Here is a 22,588-nt window from a genome sequence, read left to right as displayed (position 1 = left end):
CATAATGCAAAGTCTAAATTTCAGGGTATTAAAATCACCACGCAAAGCAACTAGGCAGAAATACCAAAAGAGGAGAAGCAACACTTGATTTACTTCTGAACAGTGTACAAAACAGTTTGAGGCACCGTAACAGTCTTAAATGAAATTTCTTTATAGGACAGGGGGAAAAGAATTTTAAAAATAACACCATAAAATTAGACTTTACAAGGAGGAATTACATTAAAAAGAGAAGCCAGTTAAAAGGGTAGAAAAGCTTGGAGGTCAGAAGGAAGCTTACAGACACTGCATTAGAGGTTCAGAGAAAAAAAGAAAAATCATCAACTGAAAAATTCAGAAGTGCCCTTTTTTTCCCCCGTCTTTTCACATCCCCAGTATTCCCACTCCTCAAAACCACATATATGATTAAACGTAAGAGCACAGGGGACACCTGTAAACAAAAGATACTCTTCAAAGAGTGGAAATTAGCCAAAGAAAATAGAAAAGCAAAAAGTCTCATAAGTTCAATGTAAGTTGGACAAGAACAAAAAGGTCTAAACCCAACTTGCCAAATGCATGAACCTAGTAATAAATCTGCTTTCAAACACATCAGATGTATGAAGCCTGAGAGGAAACAGTTTGGCAGGCAGATAATCTGGCTGTAAAAAGAGCACAAAAGAGAGAGAATCAGAAAAGGTTAAACAAAGTATTTGTGTTAGGATTCACAACCACAGAAAAGGTCAAAGAGGTTCTCTGACAAGTTCTGTACTCCTCAAGTGGTACGTTTTGGGCACCATCTCAAATTGAACAAATTTCAGAACATACAAATGCAAATTTTAACAGGATTCCCGAGGTGATGCTGGAAACTACAAACTAGTCGGTCTGACTTCTGTGCCTGGAAAATGTCTATGTATTATATGGAAGAACAGCTTTTTTAAAGAACATACAGATAAACCAATGTAATGAGAAAGAGAAGTAGCATGTCATTTTATAGTAGACACTCATGAGCAACAAATTAAATAGTACTGCTTTAATGGAGTCAACAAAGGCACAGGTAAGAGTGATCAAACTGATACTGGATTTGCAAAAGGCTCCTCACAATCCTTACCTAAGGCTTCAGAAAAAATTATGCTGTCATGGGATAAGAGGAAAGGTCTACTCTGATTAAAAATAAAAATTGCTCAAAAAAATAGGAAATCAGTTACAAAAATGAATGACCAGTTTTCAAAGTACGGAGCAGTAGCAGTGGAGCCTTACTAGGATCTTTGCGGGTCCCCGTGCTGTTTAATGAGCGTGAGGTGGTAATGTTGGCAGATAATAAAAGCTAGCCACTTGAAAGCTGACCACAAACATGAACAAAAGAATCTCTCAAATATTCAGTGTCAATACATGCAAAGTAGATGGAAAAAAATAACCCAAACTGTAAAAACATTGTGATGGATACAAAACTAGTCCCCTACTGCCCCCAGAAAGACACTCAAATTTTTTTCATAGTTCTCTGGAAACATAAGCTCACTAATTAGCAACAGTTAAAGGGCAAACAGAATGTCAGTAACAATACAGAAAAAATGGAGCCTGAAATAGAAGGTGATGTGATAGCATGGCAGAGGCATATGGCGCACATAAACCTTGAAAACAGCATACAGAGCTAGTCACCTCATTTGCAAAGAGAAGAAAGAGCACTATGGATAGTAGACTGGTAACAAGGAGAAAAAAAAAAAATCAAAAGAATAGACAATGTGTATGAAAGTCATTCCAAACAAACTTTTCAACTTGGAGAAAGAGGACTACTTTTTTTTTTGGTTATCCACACAGGAGATCAGGTACTAAGCTAGATAGATCTCCATTTGATCAAATATAGCATATAGTTGTAATTGCTTCCTTAAAAGAGGAATGATAAAATGATAAGAAAAATACAGTAAAAATAGGTACACTGAATCTAAAAAAAAAAAAAAGGATTCACCTTGTCATCTTGCAAGTTTCACTAAATACTCATTTTAACTACCTTGTATTTAAATTAGATTTTAACATTTATACAAATGTTACAATTGAATACAAATATATTCAAATCTAACACACACATGAACAAATTGCAAACGGACTGTTGTGGCAAACATCCTTTTTTTCTAAACCTTTCGACTTATTGAAAAAATGTGTGACTGCGTAATTGGAAGGTCTTAGTCGATTAATAAGGCTTTCTTAATTTTCATAATGCTAAAATCTCTGTGTAGTTCAGCAATGCGTAAAAGTATGACCAGTGGAAAATATTTCTGCTATGGAAAGGAGACCAGGTGCTCTTTTTTTCCCTCCCTCCTCCCAATTTTTGCATGGTACTAATGCTAATAGCATACATTTTGTTGCTTTTATGCTTAAAATTTTGTAATCATCCCTCTTATGAGTGACTACACGGCACACAAATGAGAAATAACAGTACTGCTTTTTTTCATTTGGGAGAACAGAATTTTCCTGAAACTTTTCTCTCAAAGTTTCAAAGTTAATCAGACTTCCAAGAAAAAAAATAAACTGTTTCAACTGAAACAACAGACAAACAATGCAATTACAGTTTCTTACAAAACTTCTCTATTAAATTACATTCATATGTTCTTAACAACAACAAAGATCTTTAATTATCCAAACTATCCAATGTGGCAGTAATTAGTCTCTGCTGATTCAAATATTGTGAAAAAACTCAATATGATTTTCCTCATTTCAAAAAAACTAACTTCTTTAAAATGTATTTTGCATTATAGAAAACTGGTTTAATTCTGTAAATTTATTTTTAATTGTAAATTCCAAAAGGACATATCACATAAAGCATTCAGTCCCTTTCACGGTGATATGAATATTTCTGTCCTTCATTATCTTGACTTGTTGCACGCATACTTAAAGAAAATTATAACCGAGGTGGTATTTTTTCCTTAACAACTGCTGCTATTGCTTTATTGGCCTCTGGTCACTGTGAACTAAGCTTCAGAAAATCTCAGAGGATAGAAAGAGGACTTGAGACGTCCTTTCAATACTCAGGAATGGCTTTCAGGGCCTTCACCCACAGCTCAGGGGTTTATGCCGCATCCATTAGAAACCCCACCTGTCTCCGAGGACCTTCGTTGTCCTTCCTCACTAGCTGCCTCTGGCAGGAGTGGCCAGACAAGGGCTCCAGAATCACTTTTGGCTGCTCAGTACAGAACACTGCGGGCATACTAACAGCATCAAAGCAATAGAAACATTTGCAGCAATACATGTGTGGCACACTAATTTGACTTCTATAAAAGACAGACTAGAGTTATTTTGTGTATTCCATTGTTTTCCTTACCAATAATTTCACAATAGGAGCTTGTAAAGTAATTATAAGCAAATAAAATGTGTAAGATTGCAATCTGACAGCAGGCATAATGTAATGAATATGGCAGCATAAAGCTAAGATGAAATAGAGGAATAAGACTGAGGATTATGGAGTGAAGATTCGGGGAAGTGCTAGTTCACAGGACAGAAAAACTGCTGAACCAACCAGTCTTTCCTTGGTGGTGTCTCAGAAGAATCTAAACACATGTTGGAAAGGCTATCAGAGGGGAAGCTTAAGCCATAATCTTTAAAGTTTTTAGGTGTCTGAATGCACCATATTTGATTAAGAAAAAAGTGTTTAAAGAATTTCACTTCTCAATTAATAAGCCAGAAACATCAGGCAAAGTTTCAAACTTTGTAATTAACCTGCACTGACTGCAATCACTTTAATGAAGTGATCATTCCTTTAATAAAGAAATAGAGACTTGCCACCTGACAGAAAAAAATAAAATGTTGTATATATCTTCTTACATCCAGGATTTTTTTCATAACTTAAATGGACAGAAGTAACAGTTTTGGGCAGCTGGTTTACCTTCCAGTATAACAATGTTCAAAGAATCCAATCATGTATTGTTTTGTCCTCATAGTTTGTTTAAACAGTAAAATGTCTTTTGGGAAGATACCCATTCTTGACAAATATTTCAGTATTATGAGTTTCAAATGATTATGCTTATACACATACATTGTTATTAGGATAAATAATGCTCAGATCACCTCTGGACCTTCCGTAAGATAAGCTAATCATGAGTCTTATTTTCCAGATGTTGAGTCATTCTTTCCTGATTGCTTTCCATTTAAAGCGTCTCTTGGACCTATGACCACTGAGACTTCACGATACTTCAATGCGTGAAGAATTCCTGCACAGAACATTTAAATAATGCTGCGTAAGAGACATTTTATCCTCCTCCTCCAGTGAAATCATTCGGTTAACCTGTGACAAAGTCTCTCCTAGCTCATAATTTCTAAGTGTTAGTGCGAGCAGTCAGGTAAGAAAACAAAACCAAGATTCTCTCATGTTCCTTTGTCACTAATAGCCAAATACTAAAGAATAAACATTTATTTTGCCCACTAACATTTAAAGTACCTTCACTTCCTGCACATCTGTCTTGAATTCAGGGCGTAAGATAAATCTGTTGTTCAAAGTTGTACTTCTGTTAGCAGAGCAAGCTCTGCCACAAATACAATTTTCAGTAAAATAATCTCAAATCCAGATTAAAATGTTGGGCTTTACCAGCTGTTAGGTGAAGGTGCCTGCACTTTCCATAACTATTTTTCCTATTACATTCTTTTATATAACCTCCTTTCCTAGTATCTCTGACCAAGAATGAGTTGAAGGATGTATTAAAAAGAGCCTTGGTCTTCCATATGTACTTCCCCCCCCCCCCCCCCCCAATTATCAAAGTCGGATAGGTAGCTCCATCAAATTCTGTAGGTTACCAGTGCCTCAGAGAGGGGGGAAAAATGACTTATTAAATGAGGATATGAGAAAGGTGGCCCAAAATTCAGAGGCAGAAGTCTCCAAACTCCAACAGAGCCAGGGCAAGCACAAGGTGCTATGCAAAACCTTACAGAAATATAGTTAGAGTATTGCAGCCACGCCAGAGGGGTAACAGTGCCTGAAATGATAAACCCTACTAAGATAAACTTACTGAATAGGAAAAGATTATAGGCAACTTCAAAAGACAGATAATTGCATACACTGTTTTTACCAGACTTCTACTTTCAACATTTACAGGGCACATTCAGGCTAAGATGATTTTGGTGAACAAAAAAAGATTAATTTCCATTTTGGAAATAAATACTACATATAAATCTGATTGTGCAAATACTACATATAAATCTGATTGTGCAGTAAATGTAATATTTATCTGCATGAAATATAAAATTTGCTTTTCTTCTAGCTGACATCCTCAGTTTAATTTTTTCCTCGTATTTGTCCACACACAGAGAACATTTTTTTGCTATTTTTAACGCACTTGTTAACAGCCATAAAAGCTTAAACGCAGAAGAAGATACATTGTATCTTTATAAGGAAGGGTGCTAGGGGAGGCAACCATATCACTGGCAATCATATTCTCTGCAACATAGTTACAATTTCAAATAGTTGTTATGTTTCACGTGATGACAGACAGCTTTATTAAAAGGTGATATCGTCTGTAGGAGACATGGTGCCTAAATGCAGACACAGACTTAACATGCAATTATATATTAACGTATAGGGTGTTCATCAGATTACTATATGCAGTTAACTGGTATCTTGTTGGATCTCTAATTTAAGCACATGTTGCATCTCTGAAATGTTAAGAAAAAAACCCCAAAGACTAATGTTAAAACCAAAAGTCTTTCCTCTAGGAAGAAAATCTGAGCTATAAAGGAAAAAAAAGTAAGTGCTTGTTTGGCATTTCTCAAGCTTTGGCTGTACCATGCAGCCAAAGACAGCTATACTTCCGGTGGGAACATAATACTGGATAAGGATATTTGCGGTATAGCGAAAATAAAAAAGCAAGCAAAATGCCTGGATAGAGTGTTTTGCATAGTTGATAGATGATTGTAAAAAATAGGCGTCAGTAAATCTTGTGTGAAACCAGAGAAACCATGAGAAGAGGACTCATTTTTGTACTAATAACATAGAGAAATGGCACTGTGACTAAATAGACCAACATTTCTTACATTTCTAGCCTAGACTGCATAAAATAGCTGGGAGTTCTGTTAGCAATTAGAATCTACTAAAAAAACCCCATAACAGCAACAAAAAATCAACCTACCCTACTTTAAAGCACTACTAGAAAGGCATACTAGAGTTCAGTACAAATGTGCTCTGATTATTACAAGTACTCCTTCCACACTGCAAAAATATTTTAAAAGCAGCCAGGGTTTGGGAGTTTGTCCTGCTAAACCCATTTCAAAGTCAGGAGTAGACAAATGCAATTCTACAAGCAAACACTTAACAAGGATATCATCATCATCAAAGAATGCTGTTTAGCATATATTACAATATTCTGAGATCTTCCATTAAATGCCATCTGAGCACACATGCATGAAAAAGTAGCTAAGTGTTCAAGATCAGTTAGCAAAATATCATAAATGATTCAAATTTTCAAGTTTCCAAAACTATCTTTCATCAAGGATTGTTTCTTGCAGACAATATTTCACCATTGTTTTGTATCTTAAAAAGCAAACAAAAATACACCAAAAGACCCCAACTGAACAAAAACAATTTTTTACAACATTTGCCCAGGTTTCAAGTTATTTTAAGCTCTTCAATTAAACATAATATGAATTAAAACTTGAAATCCTAAATTTATTAGATGAATTAATACCCAGCACAATTGTTTTCCCTTCTGTTCCTGTAACGCTTTGAAATTTGTCTAAACCATTAGAAAAATAAAACACAATAGCCTGCAAACCAAGAAATGGACTGAATACCACACTGCATTGAAAGTTTCTCCTTCTGGGTGCTTTTCTATGGCCAGTAAAAAAAAAAAGAAATAATAGTAAAAAAAAATTACAATTCTTCTGCAATTTGCATGAACACTGCATCCCACAGATATGCTTTGTACGTAATATAGGGAATATTTACAAGAAAGCCTATAAAGGAAGTTGCCTAGTACCACAAATTGTTGGGGGCAGGGGAGGGGGAGTTTCATTTGACTGCCTTTCAAATTTATGAAAAAACATTGCTTGCGTTGTACCGAGTGAGATATGGGTAAATATACATGTCACTGTACATTAAACATGGCAAAAAATCAAGACCACCACTAAAACCCTGGGCCAGGGGACAAAGAACACTGATCACATTTTTTGCTGTAGTTATTGTCATACATCTTAAATCTTAATGTATAAAGATGAAAATACATCAACTGCCTATTTTGCTAATGCAGGCACTCTAATATTGTTTTAATTTTTGATAGTACCTTCTCATTTGTATATTCAAATTGCAGCAGATAAACCAGTAAGCTATAAAACTCAAAAATATGTAAACCCCTTACTTTTTAACAAGCAAGTAAAAATAGTGCATACATAAAGGTGAAGCTAAATACTTGGGCTTGCGATTTTATAATTTCTCCACAGGCTCTATAGTTAGATCACTCAGAGAACTCTGCATGGAGTGACTGATGCCAGAAATACTTCTCATCGAGATCTCTATTTTCCTTGCCCCCACCATACAAATTTCTTTCCTGCTCCTCACCACTTTTCCGCCACACCTATTATGTTCTTAAAAAAACCTCACATTTTTAACACCAGGATCTTCCAACCATTTCCACAAATTCCCCCATCAGACAAAAGTTTTCTCATGTTTGTTCAATCCCTTCTGCACAGCGAGGGAATAAGAGCACTACTAAATTCCCCTTTGCAAAGACTTTTGGTTTTAGAAAACAGCTATTGAAAGAGGAATATACAAAATCTGCACACAGCTCTTAGATGATCATGTGTGCTTAATATTGTAATAGGATAAAGGTTAAGCATAATATTGTTTGACCCCTTCAACTACTGACATTCATGCCATGTTATTGTTAGTGTTGCATGTTAAGCAAGCAAATTTTCAATGAACTTGTGTTGGCTTTACCACAGACACAGATGTTAGGCGGACTCCTTTGTTCATAAGGTTCTCATTATTAACTGAAACCAAGTTGAATATTTGACTGAAGGAAAGGACCATATCATTGTTTTCAGATTTTGCTCTATGACTTAACTGAACTACATCTGCCAGCTTTGGAAATACCAAGTACTTCTTGGCGCCAGTACTGGCGCCTTGCTCTATGACTACCATCTTAAGTGCTTCAGCTTGAGGAAGTCTAGTAAGCATCCAAACAGTTTAATAAAAACTTAAAACTGTGATTAAGAGTTACTCACTAGCTGACAGAGTGCTCTGAAATTTGTTCTATGTATGAATAATTTCACAGAATAAGCAAATCATAGTAAACTGAATGCATGGCTGTAAATATGTAGCCTAGAAAGTTCACAAGATGTTTTTGTGATTTATGAAGTCTGTGTTATACTTGAAACCACATTTATTTAATAGGTAGGCTGGCACTTCACAGGATAATTCAATCTGCTTCAAATCTATCCAAAGCCTTTGGGAAACATAAGGGATGCTCTGAATATAAATGCAATTCCACTTTTCACCTTTTTATGCTAAGAGACAGTAGTGCAAATGTGAAAAGTATTACACTCCCCCCAAAGATCTCCCTTTATAAAAAATGCTGTTGAAGATGAAAGAACTCCACAGTTTTTGCTAACCCAAATATAGGAACTATTTTATATAGCAAATCAATTAAATGTTATAATTCACTTTTCTGGGTATGTCCTGAGGCTATCTGAATTAAAATAAACAACACATCACAGTCTTCCTCAGAAAGACCAAAATCAGAGTGTCTATGTTTTATATCACTTAGATAACTGATGCCAAAAACTATAGATGGCAATTCTGCAAATAAACAGTTTTATTTTCTATACAAGACAGGGAATATGTTACTAGAAAGGGGAAAATAAATGCCAGAACAAGCTATTTTCAGAAAAATATAGTGTAAAAAAAGGCTCTTATTGTTTTATTTTACATATCAAAAGATAGAAATAATTAGCATTTCCAGATTATTAATTATGTGATCTGAGCTAGAATCAACAACACTTATTTCACTTACCATGCTGAATGTCCCTCATGTCTAAATGAAGGCTAGACATTAATATTCCAACAGCTTGAGATCTTTTGTTACTTAACAACTTGACAACCTGCCAAAAGAAACCCAACTATTAGTATTAATCTGCAGGAAAATGTACAAGATATTTCACATTACTAACGACAAATTCAAGAAATAGTACCTTGTAGTCTATATACACATCTAAAACTGAGTAATTTTATTATTTTTTAAGTTTGCTTCTGCTGCATAAATCCATCACAAGTGTAACTATGTCACCTAGTTGAATCTTAATCCTACAAGAGTCACTATGAAAGTTCCCCTAGATTTCCTCCTTCATTAGGATGTACACTTTCAACTTCACACTGATGTTACTAAGTGTATGAAACAGGCTGTCATATAAAAAAAAATTCCAACTGTGTCTATCTTGGAATTGCTTTGGTTTCCAAAACCACACAATGATTTCCATCTTTGATGTAAGCTAAAACTGTGAGAATTTGTATTTTATTTGAATGTTTGACGTAGTAGGCGCCAATATGAATTTTATTTAAAAAGCAAAATAACCACGTACATATTGGGGTTTTCTTTGATCACTTTTAGGGAATATAAAAGGTCTCAAAGCTTTTTTGTTTTTAAAATAAACAAAAAAAAAAATCAAGCCATCGAAATATCTTGCTTTAGGGGGTTAAAATTAGCCACTAAAATACACTTTTGTACATATTTGCTTTGCAAGCATAAAAGCAACAAGTAATTCACAGGCTGTCTTCCAGAGGGCTGTAAGCTGTTTGAATTCAATTTACTGTAGCTTTTGTATCATTGGTATGAGAAACAAGTAATGCCAGGAAAGGACCCTTATCTGTAAAATGACATGATTCTAGATGAAGTACTTTTCAGTGCAGGGCCACAACCATTATGTAGATGGAAGACGGTAATATTTAATATACCCTGAGTTGTTGAGTTTTACACCATACTAAAGACACTGAACAAAACCTTTGTGAATCACTTGGAGGAAAGACAGATAATTAGAACTGTAAGTTCAAGTTCTTTTTACATTGCAGTCAGAAAGCATATACATATTTTTTCAAGTTACACAGTTCCTATCTTAGCACCAAGGTGCTGTATCATGTACAGCCCCACTGGCAAAATTATTTAGAAATTAATTAGTAGAAATGAGATTAGAAAAAGTAGAATTAATTTAGCTAGAGTAAGAATGTCATGATCCAGTTCACATCTTAAAAAAACATAAAAGTACCCACAAGATGTTTGCCCTATGGCCAACTTGGATTCACTTAAGTTTTCAGACACAGGTTTGTACATTGATGTTTGAGCAGTAGCTGGAGAGAAGAAGTAAAAGCCTGACCCAGAACCCTGCCACTGGGACTGCTTAGGAAAGGAAACTTGAGAAACTCACGGTACTTGCGGTATAGGTTGTGGTTGGCTAGCCAATTGTTTTATTACTTATTTTTTCCCCCCCTTAAACCTTTGTAACCATCTATTATAAAAGTATTTCATCCTCCTTTCCTCATAGATTCCTAACTAGTTACAGCGAAGTGAAAGTTCAGCATTCTGCTCATGAACTGAAAATTTTAACATTCGAAACCATGTCATAACTATCGTTCACAAGGTTAAAGACCTAAATTCAAGGCATAGCTGTTGACATCATCTGTCAGAAATTAGCAAGAAATTCCTATGCAATTGTCTAATCCATGTAATATATTATTAGGAATTTAAAACGGAAGTAAAATGGACTGAAATAGGATATGATAGTCAGATTTTCTGAATTCAAAGGGAAAACTAATGTAATTCAGAAAAATATAATTAGAATATCCCACACTATCCTTCTAATAGGCTATAATAACTAAATGTTTTTTAAATGGAACATAAACCTGATTTAAGCCTGGAACTGAGATAAAGCTGGGACAAATAATATGAGATTTTCTTGTTGTAAAAAGCAGCTATTATCTATTTACTTCTTTGCAGCTACAAAAAGTTTACAAAATAAAATAGATCTTGGGTAGCAAGGCGTGGATCAACTCTTTCTAACAACTACGTTGCAATGTACATCTCTAATAACAACCAAACAAGTATCTTGCATTCTATCAGAAAGAAAAGCAGGTACAAAATTTCAAAAAGAACAGAAACCCTTTAACTGGTGTTGCTACCAAACTATATTTCCAGAAAAGGCAGAGCAACACAAAGAAACAATGTGGTATGTTACATAACAAAAGTTCAAAAACTTCTCCTTAAAGCTGTCCACTCCAACAACACCGACAAGACTGAATTTGGTATGGAAGATGTTGGGGAAACTGTTGATTCCAGCCCCCACCATTATGGCTTTTGCTCAAGTCTGAAACATCACAATAATAGAATAACTTAAGCTTGCTGCTGTCATCAACATATAGAGGGAATCCTTTGTTGCCTTTATTTTGAACAAGAAAACTATCCCAAAGCTGACAAAAAAGCAAATTAAAAAATGAATGCAAACCCATTCCAAAAGTCCTATAACGAAATAACAATAGTCACACAAAGTGGCAAGAGCTCATCTAGACTAAGTGTGTACATTTCTTGTCACTCATTCTGCAAAAATGAAGTAGAAATGGAACTGATGCCGGCTACTGTGTTGGCCAAGAGTAAAACAAAACAAAAGAAGAAAACAGAGAGTAAACCAGCTTTGTTAAGTGATCTTCCTCAAAACATGCTACAACTGCATTCAGGTGTGAACCTACCCAGGACCAAGGAAGCGTCCACAACTTGGCTTTTCCAAAGGAAGCAGAATTACACTGTTCTCTCTTGGAGGCCCAAAGAGCAAGGATGAGCTGGAGTCTGTTCTTGGGACTCTGCCACTTCTAATGGTGTCAGCACCCATATACTACTATACCGCTTCAAATTGTGAAAACGCTCTTTCTACCCCCCATCAGCAATCTAAAGCTCAGAGAGCTACCGAGATCAGGTCTACATATACAGCAAGGGGACCAACACTAGAGAAAAAAGAACCAAATAAATTAACTATGTTGTTATGAATGTGGCCTAAAAGTTAGCAGGAAAAAGAAGCTGCTTTTTCTGAAAGTGAGCTGATGGACAGGAGAATAATTATTTACTGAGTGCCACATTTTGCCAGTGATCGGGGAGGTGGGGGAGCACTGTGCCCGTGAAGAAAGGCCACCTTTGCTGCCAAATTCTTAACCACAATGACATCAAAGAGTGCCGAAGAGCATGACTGTCAGGTGAATGGGTGCAGAACAGCAACAGATAAAGTGTTTTTCTGTAGCAGCTACCAGTTTTGTCTGGCTTTATTTAAAACGTAGGTTTTATGTCAACTTTTATACTAATCTCTATTATGCATTTCATTCCCATTTCAGTCAATTGTATGAGTACTATACTTTCCTCTAATAGAATGGCTGTAACAATACAACACTAATTCAGAAAATATGAATATTAGCATAAACGCCTAAGGCAATTCCCACATTTAAAAATAAAACAATAAAATAAATCAGCTGCATAGTCTGAGCCTACAGGCTATAGACGAGAGACGCCATTTAAAGGCGGAACAACAAAAGTTTGATAAATCCAATCTCTACAAGATCTAAAGCCTCCGACACAATACACAGTTTGGATTCTGGAACTCTGCTTTAAACAAATTAAAAAAAAAATAAATAAAAAGGAAGCTAGAGATATTATCTGCAGCCTGAAGTCTAGGACAAACTTTCTAATTGTTGAGTGGTCCTTATTGTTAAGCAGTAAACAAACTACATGCCAAATTTGTTCCTGATTGTTTAACACAAGCAAAAACAGTCAAAGAGATACTTAGTGAAAGGTAATGCAAGACACATGTTTGATGAGAACCCTGAAGCAAAAATACAAAGATTCCCTTTCCCCAGAATAATATTTAGTTAATGCATGGAATTTTGCAATGATTTGTGCTCTCTGGTTCTGATTTTGACTGCCAGCATTAAGCAAAATTATCCTAAGGTTCTCACTGGTTAAGAAAAACTACTGTACGTTACAAAAAGTGACATGCAGGAAACTCCACTGTACAAAGACCTATAGCTTGTAACTGTTGCCGAGAGGATGCAGAAACCCCAAAGTTGTTGGGGATTCAAGTGTATTCCAAATGTAAAACTCGCAATCACAGAACCGGACCCATCATATCTTTCACATGTCTATCCTTGTCTTCTTACAGATATAACAGAATAATATTATGTTCTTATGAGTGGGGGTTTGTGTGTGTGTGTGTTTTCGGGTTTTTTGGTTGGTTGGTTGGTGGGGTTTTTTTGTTTTTTCTTTTTTTTTTTTTTTTTTTTTTTTTAAGGTAAATCCAGAAGTGAATTCTGGCTAGTAATGGCAATTGTGAGAGTGGAAACACAGACTACTTCAAGTAGTGCGGTCATTTTGGTACAATAAGAGATCAAACATTTCTACTTAATACTTACAAAAAGAAAACCAGACCCCCAAAACCAACACCCAGTCCTGGCTGGCTAACGGCATATCTGTGCTGATGGCACATAATGATCTAACTGAACTCAATCATAAAGTGTAATTTTGAGCACCTCCCTGGTCTCCTACCCTAATCCCCTCTGCAAACTAACTGGTCACTTTCCCCACTGAAGATTCTCATAACCTATAAGGAGATACCTAAGGTTTCAAAATTCTTTGTCATATACTTCTGGATGCAAGTTGTTGACATGTTATGCAAATTAGTGCAGCCAAGCAGCTGCATCTGCCAGTTTGTGGATGCTGTAACTTTATGCTTGAGGGTAAAGATTAAACACAATATTTACTTTTCATTCATTTTATCCGTTACCCCACTGTGCTTTCATAAATAAAGCTCTTAACAATATGGATGAGAAACAGTTCATACGCTTTTATGCTGTTTTATCACTAAAATAGTACTGCTTGAAATTAATATCATAAAACTATTACTGTAGAAGTAATCTCTTAGTAAGAGATTGCTACCCCTGTTAATATTCCTCACTTATGACATTAGATGAAAAAATACTTAGATTGCTTAGATTCAGACATACAGTAGTAAGTTAGATAAGCATTGTGTTCCTCAACAGGAGGCTGAACAACAGTAAAATGCCCCTTAATAAAAAATAACAACAATATTCTAATTTTAAGGACTGCAGTAGGGGATGCAGATAAATAGCAAAGTTTAAATTCTTCAGTTTAAAAATAGGTCACAAGGATTTTGTTTTTCCATACCTGAAGCTCCTTTTTGAGAGTTTAGCTCATTGTTATGTACCACAATTATAGTTATTCCTTCTTTCATCAGCTAAAGGACCAGGGTACCTAAAGTTTAGTTTCTATATTTTCAGATCTCATGTTTGTAACTGTCAAAATGTCTCTGTGGGTTAGTAATGCACACGCATGTTCAGAAGCTACAATATAAACTCTTTAAAAAAATATAAAACCCCAAAAGCTAAAATTTCCTTCGAAACTCTGTATAAAAGCCAGAATTTTCATGCATGATCTCCAATGCACTCAGCAGGTGGTTTTTGCAGGTGATCAGCCCAACTGCTATAAACAATCTTGTCACTGTGTACTCAAATTAGGCATGCAATTACACACATTTTTTGCAAACTCTAGCAAAACATATTGCATGCCCAAATACATTTGAAATTAACAGACTTAATTATTTTATAAGAAGTTAGCACATCAAATCAGGGAAACAGACATGGAAGAAGGGGAGGGCTTAGGAAAAGATAAAGAATAAAAAAAAAAACCCAAACCCAACCACCAAACAAAAAAAACTCCCAAAGAAAGGAGAACCCACTATGATATCTAATAGGAGATATCAACAACAAACAAACAAAACCCCCATGCTGTAAAAGCTTTCGTGTTCCCACTTTTAAAGGGGGACATACAGTTACAGTCAAAAGTATGACATTATTCACTGTACCTACTCCAAATGAATATAACAACTTTTTTGTTCTTGCTGTTTGTACTGAAGTCAGCACTAAGTTACAAAATATAGCCATAAGGAAAAATCTGAAAAATCAATATGACTCTACAAATAAAAAAACCCTTAATCTTAAAACCTTGATTTTCATGCTGACAGTAAAAACCTGTTTGACTTGTAAGTCAGTTAGGATCTGATAGTAATACAGACAAGTACATTCATACTTAAGTTAGACAATGATTTTTTTTACTAAATCATCATGACCACTGTACTAAACTCTAATTTCTAGGTGAAACACATTCAATCCATATGCACATCTAATTCTGAAGCAATTTGAGTTTTCTTGATCAGATTTAAAAATTACTGTACTAAAAAGTGTTGCTTCTTGCCTCCTTCGCAAAATCAATGTGGACAGAGAGATGGGAGAAGAAATGCATATTGCTATCTCCATATTTTCTTCCTTTCTTCTTCCCTTGATGTCATCCAATGCTACAATGTCCACTGCACTGAGCCCTTGCACTGAGAGAGTCAGAAGCACCATGGAGAAATGGAGAAGAAAGTATTTGAAAGGTGTAGAACTACTGGCTACGGAAATGCGAGATCGCCAGCCTCCCTTGAAAGATGGCTGTAAGCAAGGTGCCCCTACTCGACAGTGTCAGGTACAGCAAGAATTGTACACAGCCCAGGGTGGCAGCTGTCTTTCTGCTGGGATTCAAGATCTGGGTTATGCTTTTTAGATATACAGCTTTCAGTCTCACAGAACAGCTGCAGCTCTCTCACTCTGACCCAAAGCTTATTTTTCTCTTTATTTGAACAAATTTTCAGGAAGACCTTCCCCTGCAGAGGTCTTCCAGAGCATAGAGAAACACAATGAGGCCATTGTCAGACACTCTACATGGCTCCTCTGGTTAAGAAATGAACATAACCTCTCTCGCCCATAAACAATCCATAAGCAGCAGCATCTAAAACAAGCTGTTATATCAGCAGAACCTTTCAGTGCTAATGAGGATACAGGAACAAAATACAGAAACCCACAGAGCTCTTAGGTCACAAGATGAGCTTGCAAGATTGTCGGATGCCAAGCTTATATGTTTGTTTTTAAACTTGCAAATATATGATCCAAAGAAAATAAAGTAGGAAGGAAACAAGAATGAGAAATGCATGCGGTTAATAGAGGACATCATCCTGGGAAGCCTGAACAGGTAGAGATACTTGATATATAGATGCAGTCAGGTAAAACTGTGTTTGCAACAAAGAGAACTTTGTAGATACAGTTACAAAACAAATAATAACATAACAAAACATGCAATAGGCCATATAAAGAAGAGAATGAGAGGTAAAAACAGAGATCACATTCATACATCATCTCATAAAAGAAATTATTCTTACAAGCCAAATAAGTGAGATATTATGTAATTTCATAAGTAACTTCATGACATTATTAATTATTTTCTTGTATAAATAAAAACGATGCATCAGTCAAGTCCTCTAAAATTCCTGTCTGTGGGGACAGCAGAACCCCAACTGTATCTCCAGAGAGTACATAAAATCGCAGTAAATGGTTGTGCCATTGACACAGGTAATAGATCAATAAGTGTGGATACAGAAAGCTCCTTAAGACAGTGCCTCTGCTGTTTGCAGAGGGAATAAACCCACCTTTTCAGAAAATTATTTTTCCCTTTACATCATTCCTTGTTAATGAATAGACTTTTATCTGTTAACTCAACATGGCATTTACCTTATTTACCAATTTATACTTATTTTACATGGCATTTTATTTCTAGGGTTATTCTATTACCACAGCTTCTTTATGTTCAACTTAAAAATTCAAAAATGCTGAAATCATTAACTAAACAGTTTTATTGATACATCTTGTTTGCATCTAAGGCTTTTGAAACAGAATGAAACTTTAGTAAGCTATTATTTATTTTCTGGGGTGGAAGGGGGAAGATTAAAATCTTCATGTCAATACATTAATAGTGGACTTCCCATATGAGAATATCTTTAACTTTTTTATTTCCTTTACATGATAGATTATAAACACATGGTCTGCTCTTGAAAAGTTCATTGCAGTTACATGTATATTATTTTCCAAAAATACAGTTAAAGGATTATCAGTAAGGCTTCTAAGATGACTGTTCAAAACTTAGGAAAGCAATCTATGCAAGTCAGCTCAGCCCCTTCTGTATACTTATTATGCCGACAGTGATATCAAGATTTTCTGATTATGTACCATTTTTCCACTGAACCCATTCAGTGCACGCTGGCCAATGTTCACCATGTAAATACATTTTTAATATTGCATTTACTGTCATTCTTGAGTACGTGGCCTTAATCATGAGACTATCCTTTTTCTTCCTGCTTTACTAATTACATGTTTTTTAAGTGCTGCAACAATGGATAAGAGCATTTTTTACTCAGGTAACAGCTTCATTTCCTAAGTAATCATTACGAACTGTGGTCACTCCACACAGTCCACGCTAGCTATGGAAATGGTCCTACGAGAAATACTATCCATCCACACATGTAACCAAAACTAGTATTGTAACTACATGGCACGGCTGAACAAGACACTCTAAGAGTGAGTTTTCACCCTTTGCTTGGGTCAAACACCATAGGTTTGATGAGACTCACTATTTGCTGAAAGGAACATCCAGGTCAAGAATACCATAGGCTCACAAAAAGTTTCTGAGAGAAATTACTTTGACAGAATAAGAGGAGACACAGAATCAGACCTATTATGCTCTGTATTTCCACCTGTCAGATCTCCTCAGTTCTTTATTCCCTTCCCAGTTACACATCTTAATCTTCCTTTGCCTCTCTCCTCTTGGCCCCTGTTTTCCAACGTGCCAGTACAAGGTTAGGAAAAAAATCTTTGTAGTTACACCTGAAGTCTCTCATGAGCAACAGGAACTGAGATATAGCCTGTAGAGTAGCAAAATTTAAGAAACCCTTTACACAACTAACAAGACATGTATCTGATAAAATTTTTCCATATTTCAAGTCTATGAAACTATGTGGACGTGAGCAAAACCAGACTTTGTTTTCTTTCTTAACACTGGCAAAATGAAGGAGACACCCAATGGGCGGGGGGGGGGGGGAGGCGGGGGGGAGGCGGGGCAGGGGAACCAACCCAACAAAACTTGCAGTCTAAAGAGCTAAGTTTTGGAAAAGTTATAACAACAGGGACTTATAATGAAAGCCAGACCACTTTAATAGGTAGCAATGGCAGCCTCACCTATAATATAGCCCATAAAGGACTTTCTTTGAAGATTTAGTAGGCAATCTCATTGAGTGAGCCTGCACACATTTACAGCAGCTGAGAATTTGACATATATGTATTAACAGAGCAAAATAAATCACAGCTTTTGCCGTAGCACCAAATGAGAGACAGTAAGAATAAAACCAGCTGCACTCACAAATAAATATTAACACTTCATTTTTTCCTCTTTCTTTAAAGTTCTGGAATGGATTTTAATGTGGCCTTCGTTCAGTGCTAGCTGCAATATTGGTTTTTTTTAAGCATTATTGATTTATATCGTATTAAGTTATTTGCAGATGATCGTGCCAAGGAAAAAACAATTAGAACCAATACTTGGGTAGGGTGAAATTAACTCAATCGTTAACTCAAAAAAACCCCAAACAACCCGCAACTATATAGATAATTTTACCACATAAAAATGGGTCACCATTTAGAAATAATTATATCATGCATATCTATATACATACACAAACATATGCATATACTCTATGGCATATAGCATAAATAGTTCTGTGTGCAGAACAGCTGCATACACCAAAATAATTAATCTTTCACCCACTAGAACATCCCCAAACTATCAAATCTTTCTTCAGATTAGCTAGAATTCCCCCCCCCCAACACGTGGCCTCCTCTGTAAATACATTTTTATTTCATCTTACAATAAAAACATTGTTTTATTAAAATCAAATGTTTACGTAGAGTACCAAATGTTTTAAGCATTTGAAAGTTATCTGGGCATTTTTCCTGACTACTATTTCCAGTGTAGCTAGTATTTTACATCCAATCCATCTAAGCAATACATCCGCTGAGCACACCCGCACATCAATGCAAGGAGGAAAACCAATTGCCAGACTATAGAGTGTTTCTGGAAAGCAGCAGAGTGAGCTTTGCGGGTCCTGGTTCTGTTCTGTACAACACTCCTCCGTAGCTCAACAGGTGACAGAACACATCTGCTTTGCATAACACGTCCCTGTAAAAATCACTACAGAAACACCATTTGTAAGATCTTTACAACACCCGTAACTATCATAGAAGCCATGTAAGTCAGTAACCACTTAAACAGCACTTGGTGCTTCCTATAAAAACATACTTGTAGAATTACAGCCATGCTTTCCCCAAATAACTGTTTCTTCTTCTAAACACGGATGGACTTCATTATCCAACTGTTTACTGAGGTATAAATGAAGAGAATTTAAAAAATGAAGGCCTGCATTCCAAACTGCTGAGAGGGAGTATGTAGAATATATTTGTGAAGCTGTTCTACGTCAGTTGTCTCATGTCAATACTCTGAAAAGCCCAAACTGGATTTGCACACATGAACATTTAACAGCTGCAATAAATGATAGCTCTAATTGTAGTTCTAATGAAAGCCTGTGATGATCTGTTTGGTTGATCTTTCCCCCCCCAGATACTATAGTTCAACAAATCAGACTTCTCCATTAGGCAATTTCTCTCTCTTTTGGAGAGCAGTACATTTGATCACCAGAGGAAGGGAAACACACAGGGGATTCTCTCCTGTCAAATTAGGTGGCCCACAGGAATGTTCGTTCTAGATGACAGCACCTACTTAGATTGCCTTAAACTTCTGTGTGGAAATTTCTGTCATAAACAACTTGTTCTTTTCAAAGAAGTTAAGAACAGTCAGTCATTTTCATTTAGTTTTATCCAAATTTTATTTATTTATTGACAAGGTATCTAAATTTTTGTCATTGCAAGAAAAATAAATACTCACAAAATAAAATCCACATCTAATGTTTATTCATAATCGCTGTCTGTCTTTAACCACTGTTTACAATACGGAATTAAACAGTCATCATTTCTACTCTGTTTAGAGATTTGCAACACCAAACCTCATGAAATATGAATGGATCAACGGTTCATAGGCAAAGCATCAGGTATACCTTTGCACTCCTTTTTTTTACTTAAAGGGCTTCCATACTATATTTAGTTAAGAATAACTATTAAGAGGGGCTTTTTCTAGAAGGAGGGAGGAAGAGCAAAGGTCTTGCACTTTGGAGATTTATTGCAGGGCAGCAAGGTAGCAGCAGCACCGTTACCTTTCCTCACATCCCAGTTAGTACCTCACATCCCAGTTAGTACAGCCTAGTGCAGCACACAGGCACGTAAAAACCAGCCACATGAGTGTGGCTGAACTATCCTTCCCATCCATCCAGATAAAGGTTTTATCCAACACCTTGGGATAATCATCCTAACTTCACTACCAGTTCTGTTGCCTGCAGCAGGTTGCCAGCACAGTAAAGAGCACCTGCATGTTTATATTGCTGACCAAAGCATGCCTGTGGGCACAAGATCTCCAGAACTACTAGGTGGAGAAGTCATATTCAAACATAAGATCTACTGCATGGAGATTTTGAAGAGTCTCGCTGTACATCCAATGTGGAAAAAAATCTTGTATAGCATTAACTTGTATGTTAAATGATGATGGAAAGAACAGCCTAGTCTTTAACTGAGTGCAGGAATGCGAAGATGAGATAAAACAAGAACTTTAACTGCTGCTTAGGATTCTACATAAGGACTTGCTCCTCTATAGCCTGAAAGTTTAATTGCAAATTAATTATCATACCACCACAATTCAATTTTCACACAGATACCAAGAAGATTACAGCTCTCTAGTCACATAAATATTCAGATTCAATTCTCTTACCCCAGGGTTTAAACGTCTGCATTTAAAATACATTTCCTATTTTTATTTTATTGTACACCATTCCATTTCAAGAAACCAGTTTGATTAATGTTGGATTTTCCCAACTGTGCTTGTCATTTATTGTATGCATAAACTTCATATTCACTATATATATAAACACAACACAAACTTAGAACTGTTATGATTGGTATAACATTAGGACTTAGATTCTTAAACATAATTTTTCTCTGAAGTCATGGTAATTCATATGCAACTCATTATTTAATTTATAAAATTAATCAGAATAATTTATATACCACTCATTGCACATGTGCAATCAATTTCAAAGCATCATATACACACCTAATTATTTTAGTTTTATTTTTGTTAATTTTTAAGGGGATAAAGCAAAGATTTTTTTTTAAAGAAAATATATACTTGAAAAGTTATTCATAAAAAAAGAAGTCTTCAGTCTTTAACATATATAGCTTTGAAACCCATCCTACATTCTCTCCTTTTCTTATATTTCTAATTAGTGTATATATATGGTAACAATTTCACACCAGGCAAAATTAATCTCAGCTGCATGCAAAAATCTGTCTTTATGTAAAAACCAGCCTAGAAAAGATCTGAAATTAAATGAGTACTCACTTGTTTAGTCTTTGTTTTTGTAATGGTGTCCGAAATGGGTTTCTTCCTCTCTTTAACAGCTGTTTTAGAAAACAGTTCTTCAAACTCATGATAATCTATGGAAGGCTCTTCAATTTTTTCCCACACAAGTGAAGCACTAGAATCTCTAAAGTTAAGCAAAAGACCTATGTAGGGCAGCGTCAAACTAAATAAGGTCATAAACGGAGGAATGAAGAAAATAATACAGCAGCAATTGAAAAGTTGTTGCCTAACTTCTACTAGCAGCATTTTGATAAGATACACTGTTGATTCTCCCCCATACTTCTTTGTTTGCTTCTTTGTTCACACACAATAATGGCCAGGCGCATTTATACTCACCCACTTTACATACATAGGAATATAAATAGGCTATAAAACATACAGACACGGACACAAAGAGAAGTAGAAATAGACAGTTATCTGCAGACCACCTGTGTGACAGTGCAAGAACTTGAAAAGAAAGAAGAAATCCATCATTAAATAACAGCAGAAGGGTTTTACAATCAGTACTCAGAGACATAAAGAAAAGATTAATAAGGAAACTTCTTTTCATAACCAAGAATATTTTACAAACAAAAAGCATCAACAACTGAAAACAAGTATATCAAAGTCATACTAAAGCAAGGGCTACCAGAATAGCTTTATGCTGCCATGCAAATAAATTGCAGTTTGAATCTTCCTGCTGAGTGTACCAGGTGAAAAAAAAGGATTTCTAGGTTACTGGAGAAAGGAAAGAGGAGGATAAAATGCGTTCAGCATACATTCACCTAGAGGGAAGACACTACCAAAACTTGTAAGCTGCTCCAGAGAGAGACCAACGTTATCTTGAAAGTTGAGGGGAAGCCCAAATACGACATTTTAAACACCATCTCACTGAACACTTAGTGACACACAGTCACCCCTGGATCTCTGATCAACGCGTGGTATGTAACCCCAAAGGACAGCTGAAAACACTACCCTCAAAGAGCTTTCGTGTGCACATAACGTTACTCAGAGTTTGTGCGCTTTAAATAAAACGGGCACCCCATTGACATATCCAGCTACAAATAAAATCCTGTTTGTACTGAAGTTCTCTCAAAGACCTGCCTAGCAGTAAATACTTTTGCTCATAACATACGACACTATCAGGACAGCCATAAAGCGAAAACACTGCTCTCTTC

The 22,588-nt window shown here is 35.8% G+C and overlaps 2 protein-coding genes across 6 annotated transcripts in view; one reads left to right on the top strand and one right to left on the bottom strand.

The window, feature by feature from the left end:
• GREM2 (gremlin 2, DAN family BMP antagonist) overlaps window positions 1-22,588 on the top strand; it is a 562,614-nt gene that overhangs the window by 129,731 nt on the left and 410,295 nt on the right. The window lies entirely within an intron of this gene.
• Window positions 1-22,588, bottom strand: part of FMN2 (formin 2) — a 165,287-nt gene that overhangs the window by 86,053 nt on the left and 56,646 nt on the right. For all 3 annotated transcript variants that reach the window (XR_012774784.1, XM_075495975.1, XM_075495977.1), the window contains 2 exons: window positions 21,411-21,555; window positions 8,961-9,048 (listed from right to left, as the gene is read on the bottom strand). Coding sequence is in view for 2 of the 3 variants with exons in the window: in XM_075495975.1 (XP_075352090.1) it covers window positions 8,961-9,048; window positions 21,411-21,555 (233 nt within the window). In the remaining variant the exon portion in view is untranslated. The remainder of the gene's footprint in view (window positions 1-8,960; window positions 9,049-21,410; window positions 21,556-22,588) is intronic.

The sequence above is a fragment of the Mycteria americana genome, chromosome 3 (genome assembly GCF_035582795.1).
Source record: "Mycteria americana isolate JAX WOST 10 ecotype Jacksonville Zoo and Gardens chromosome 3, USCA_MyAme_1.0, whole genome shotgun sequence".
Taxonomy (NCBI): Eukaryota; Metazoa; Chordata; class Aves; order Ciconiiformes; family Ciconiidae; genus Mycteria; species Mycteria americana.
The sequence above is the reverse complement of the archived record's forward strand: the minus strand, read 5'-3'. Positions and strand labels throughout refer to the sequence as shown.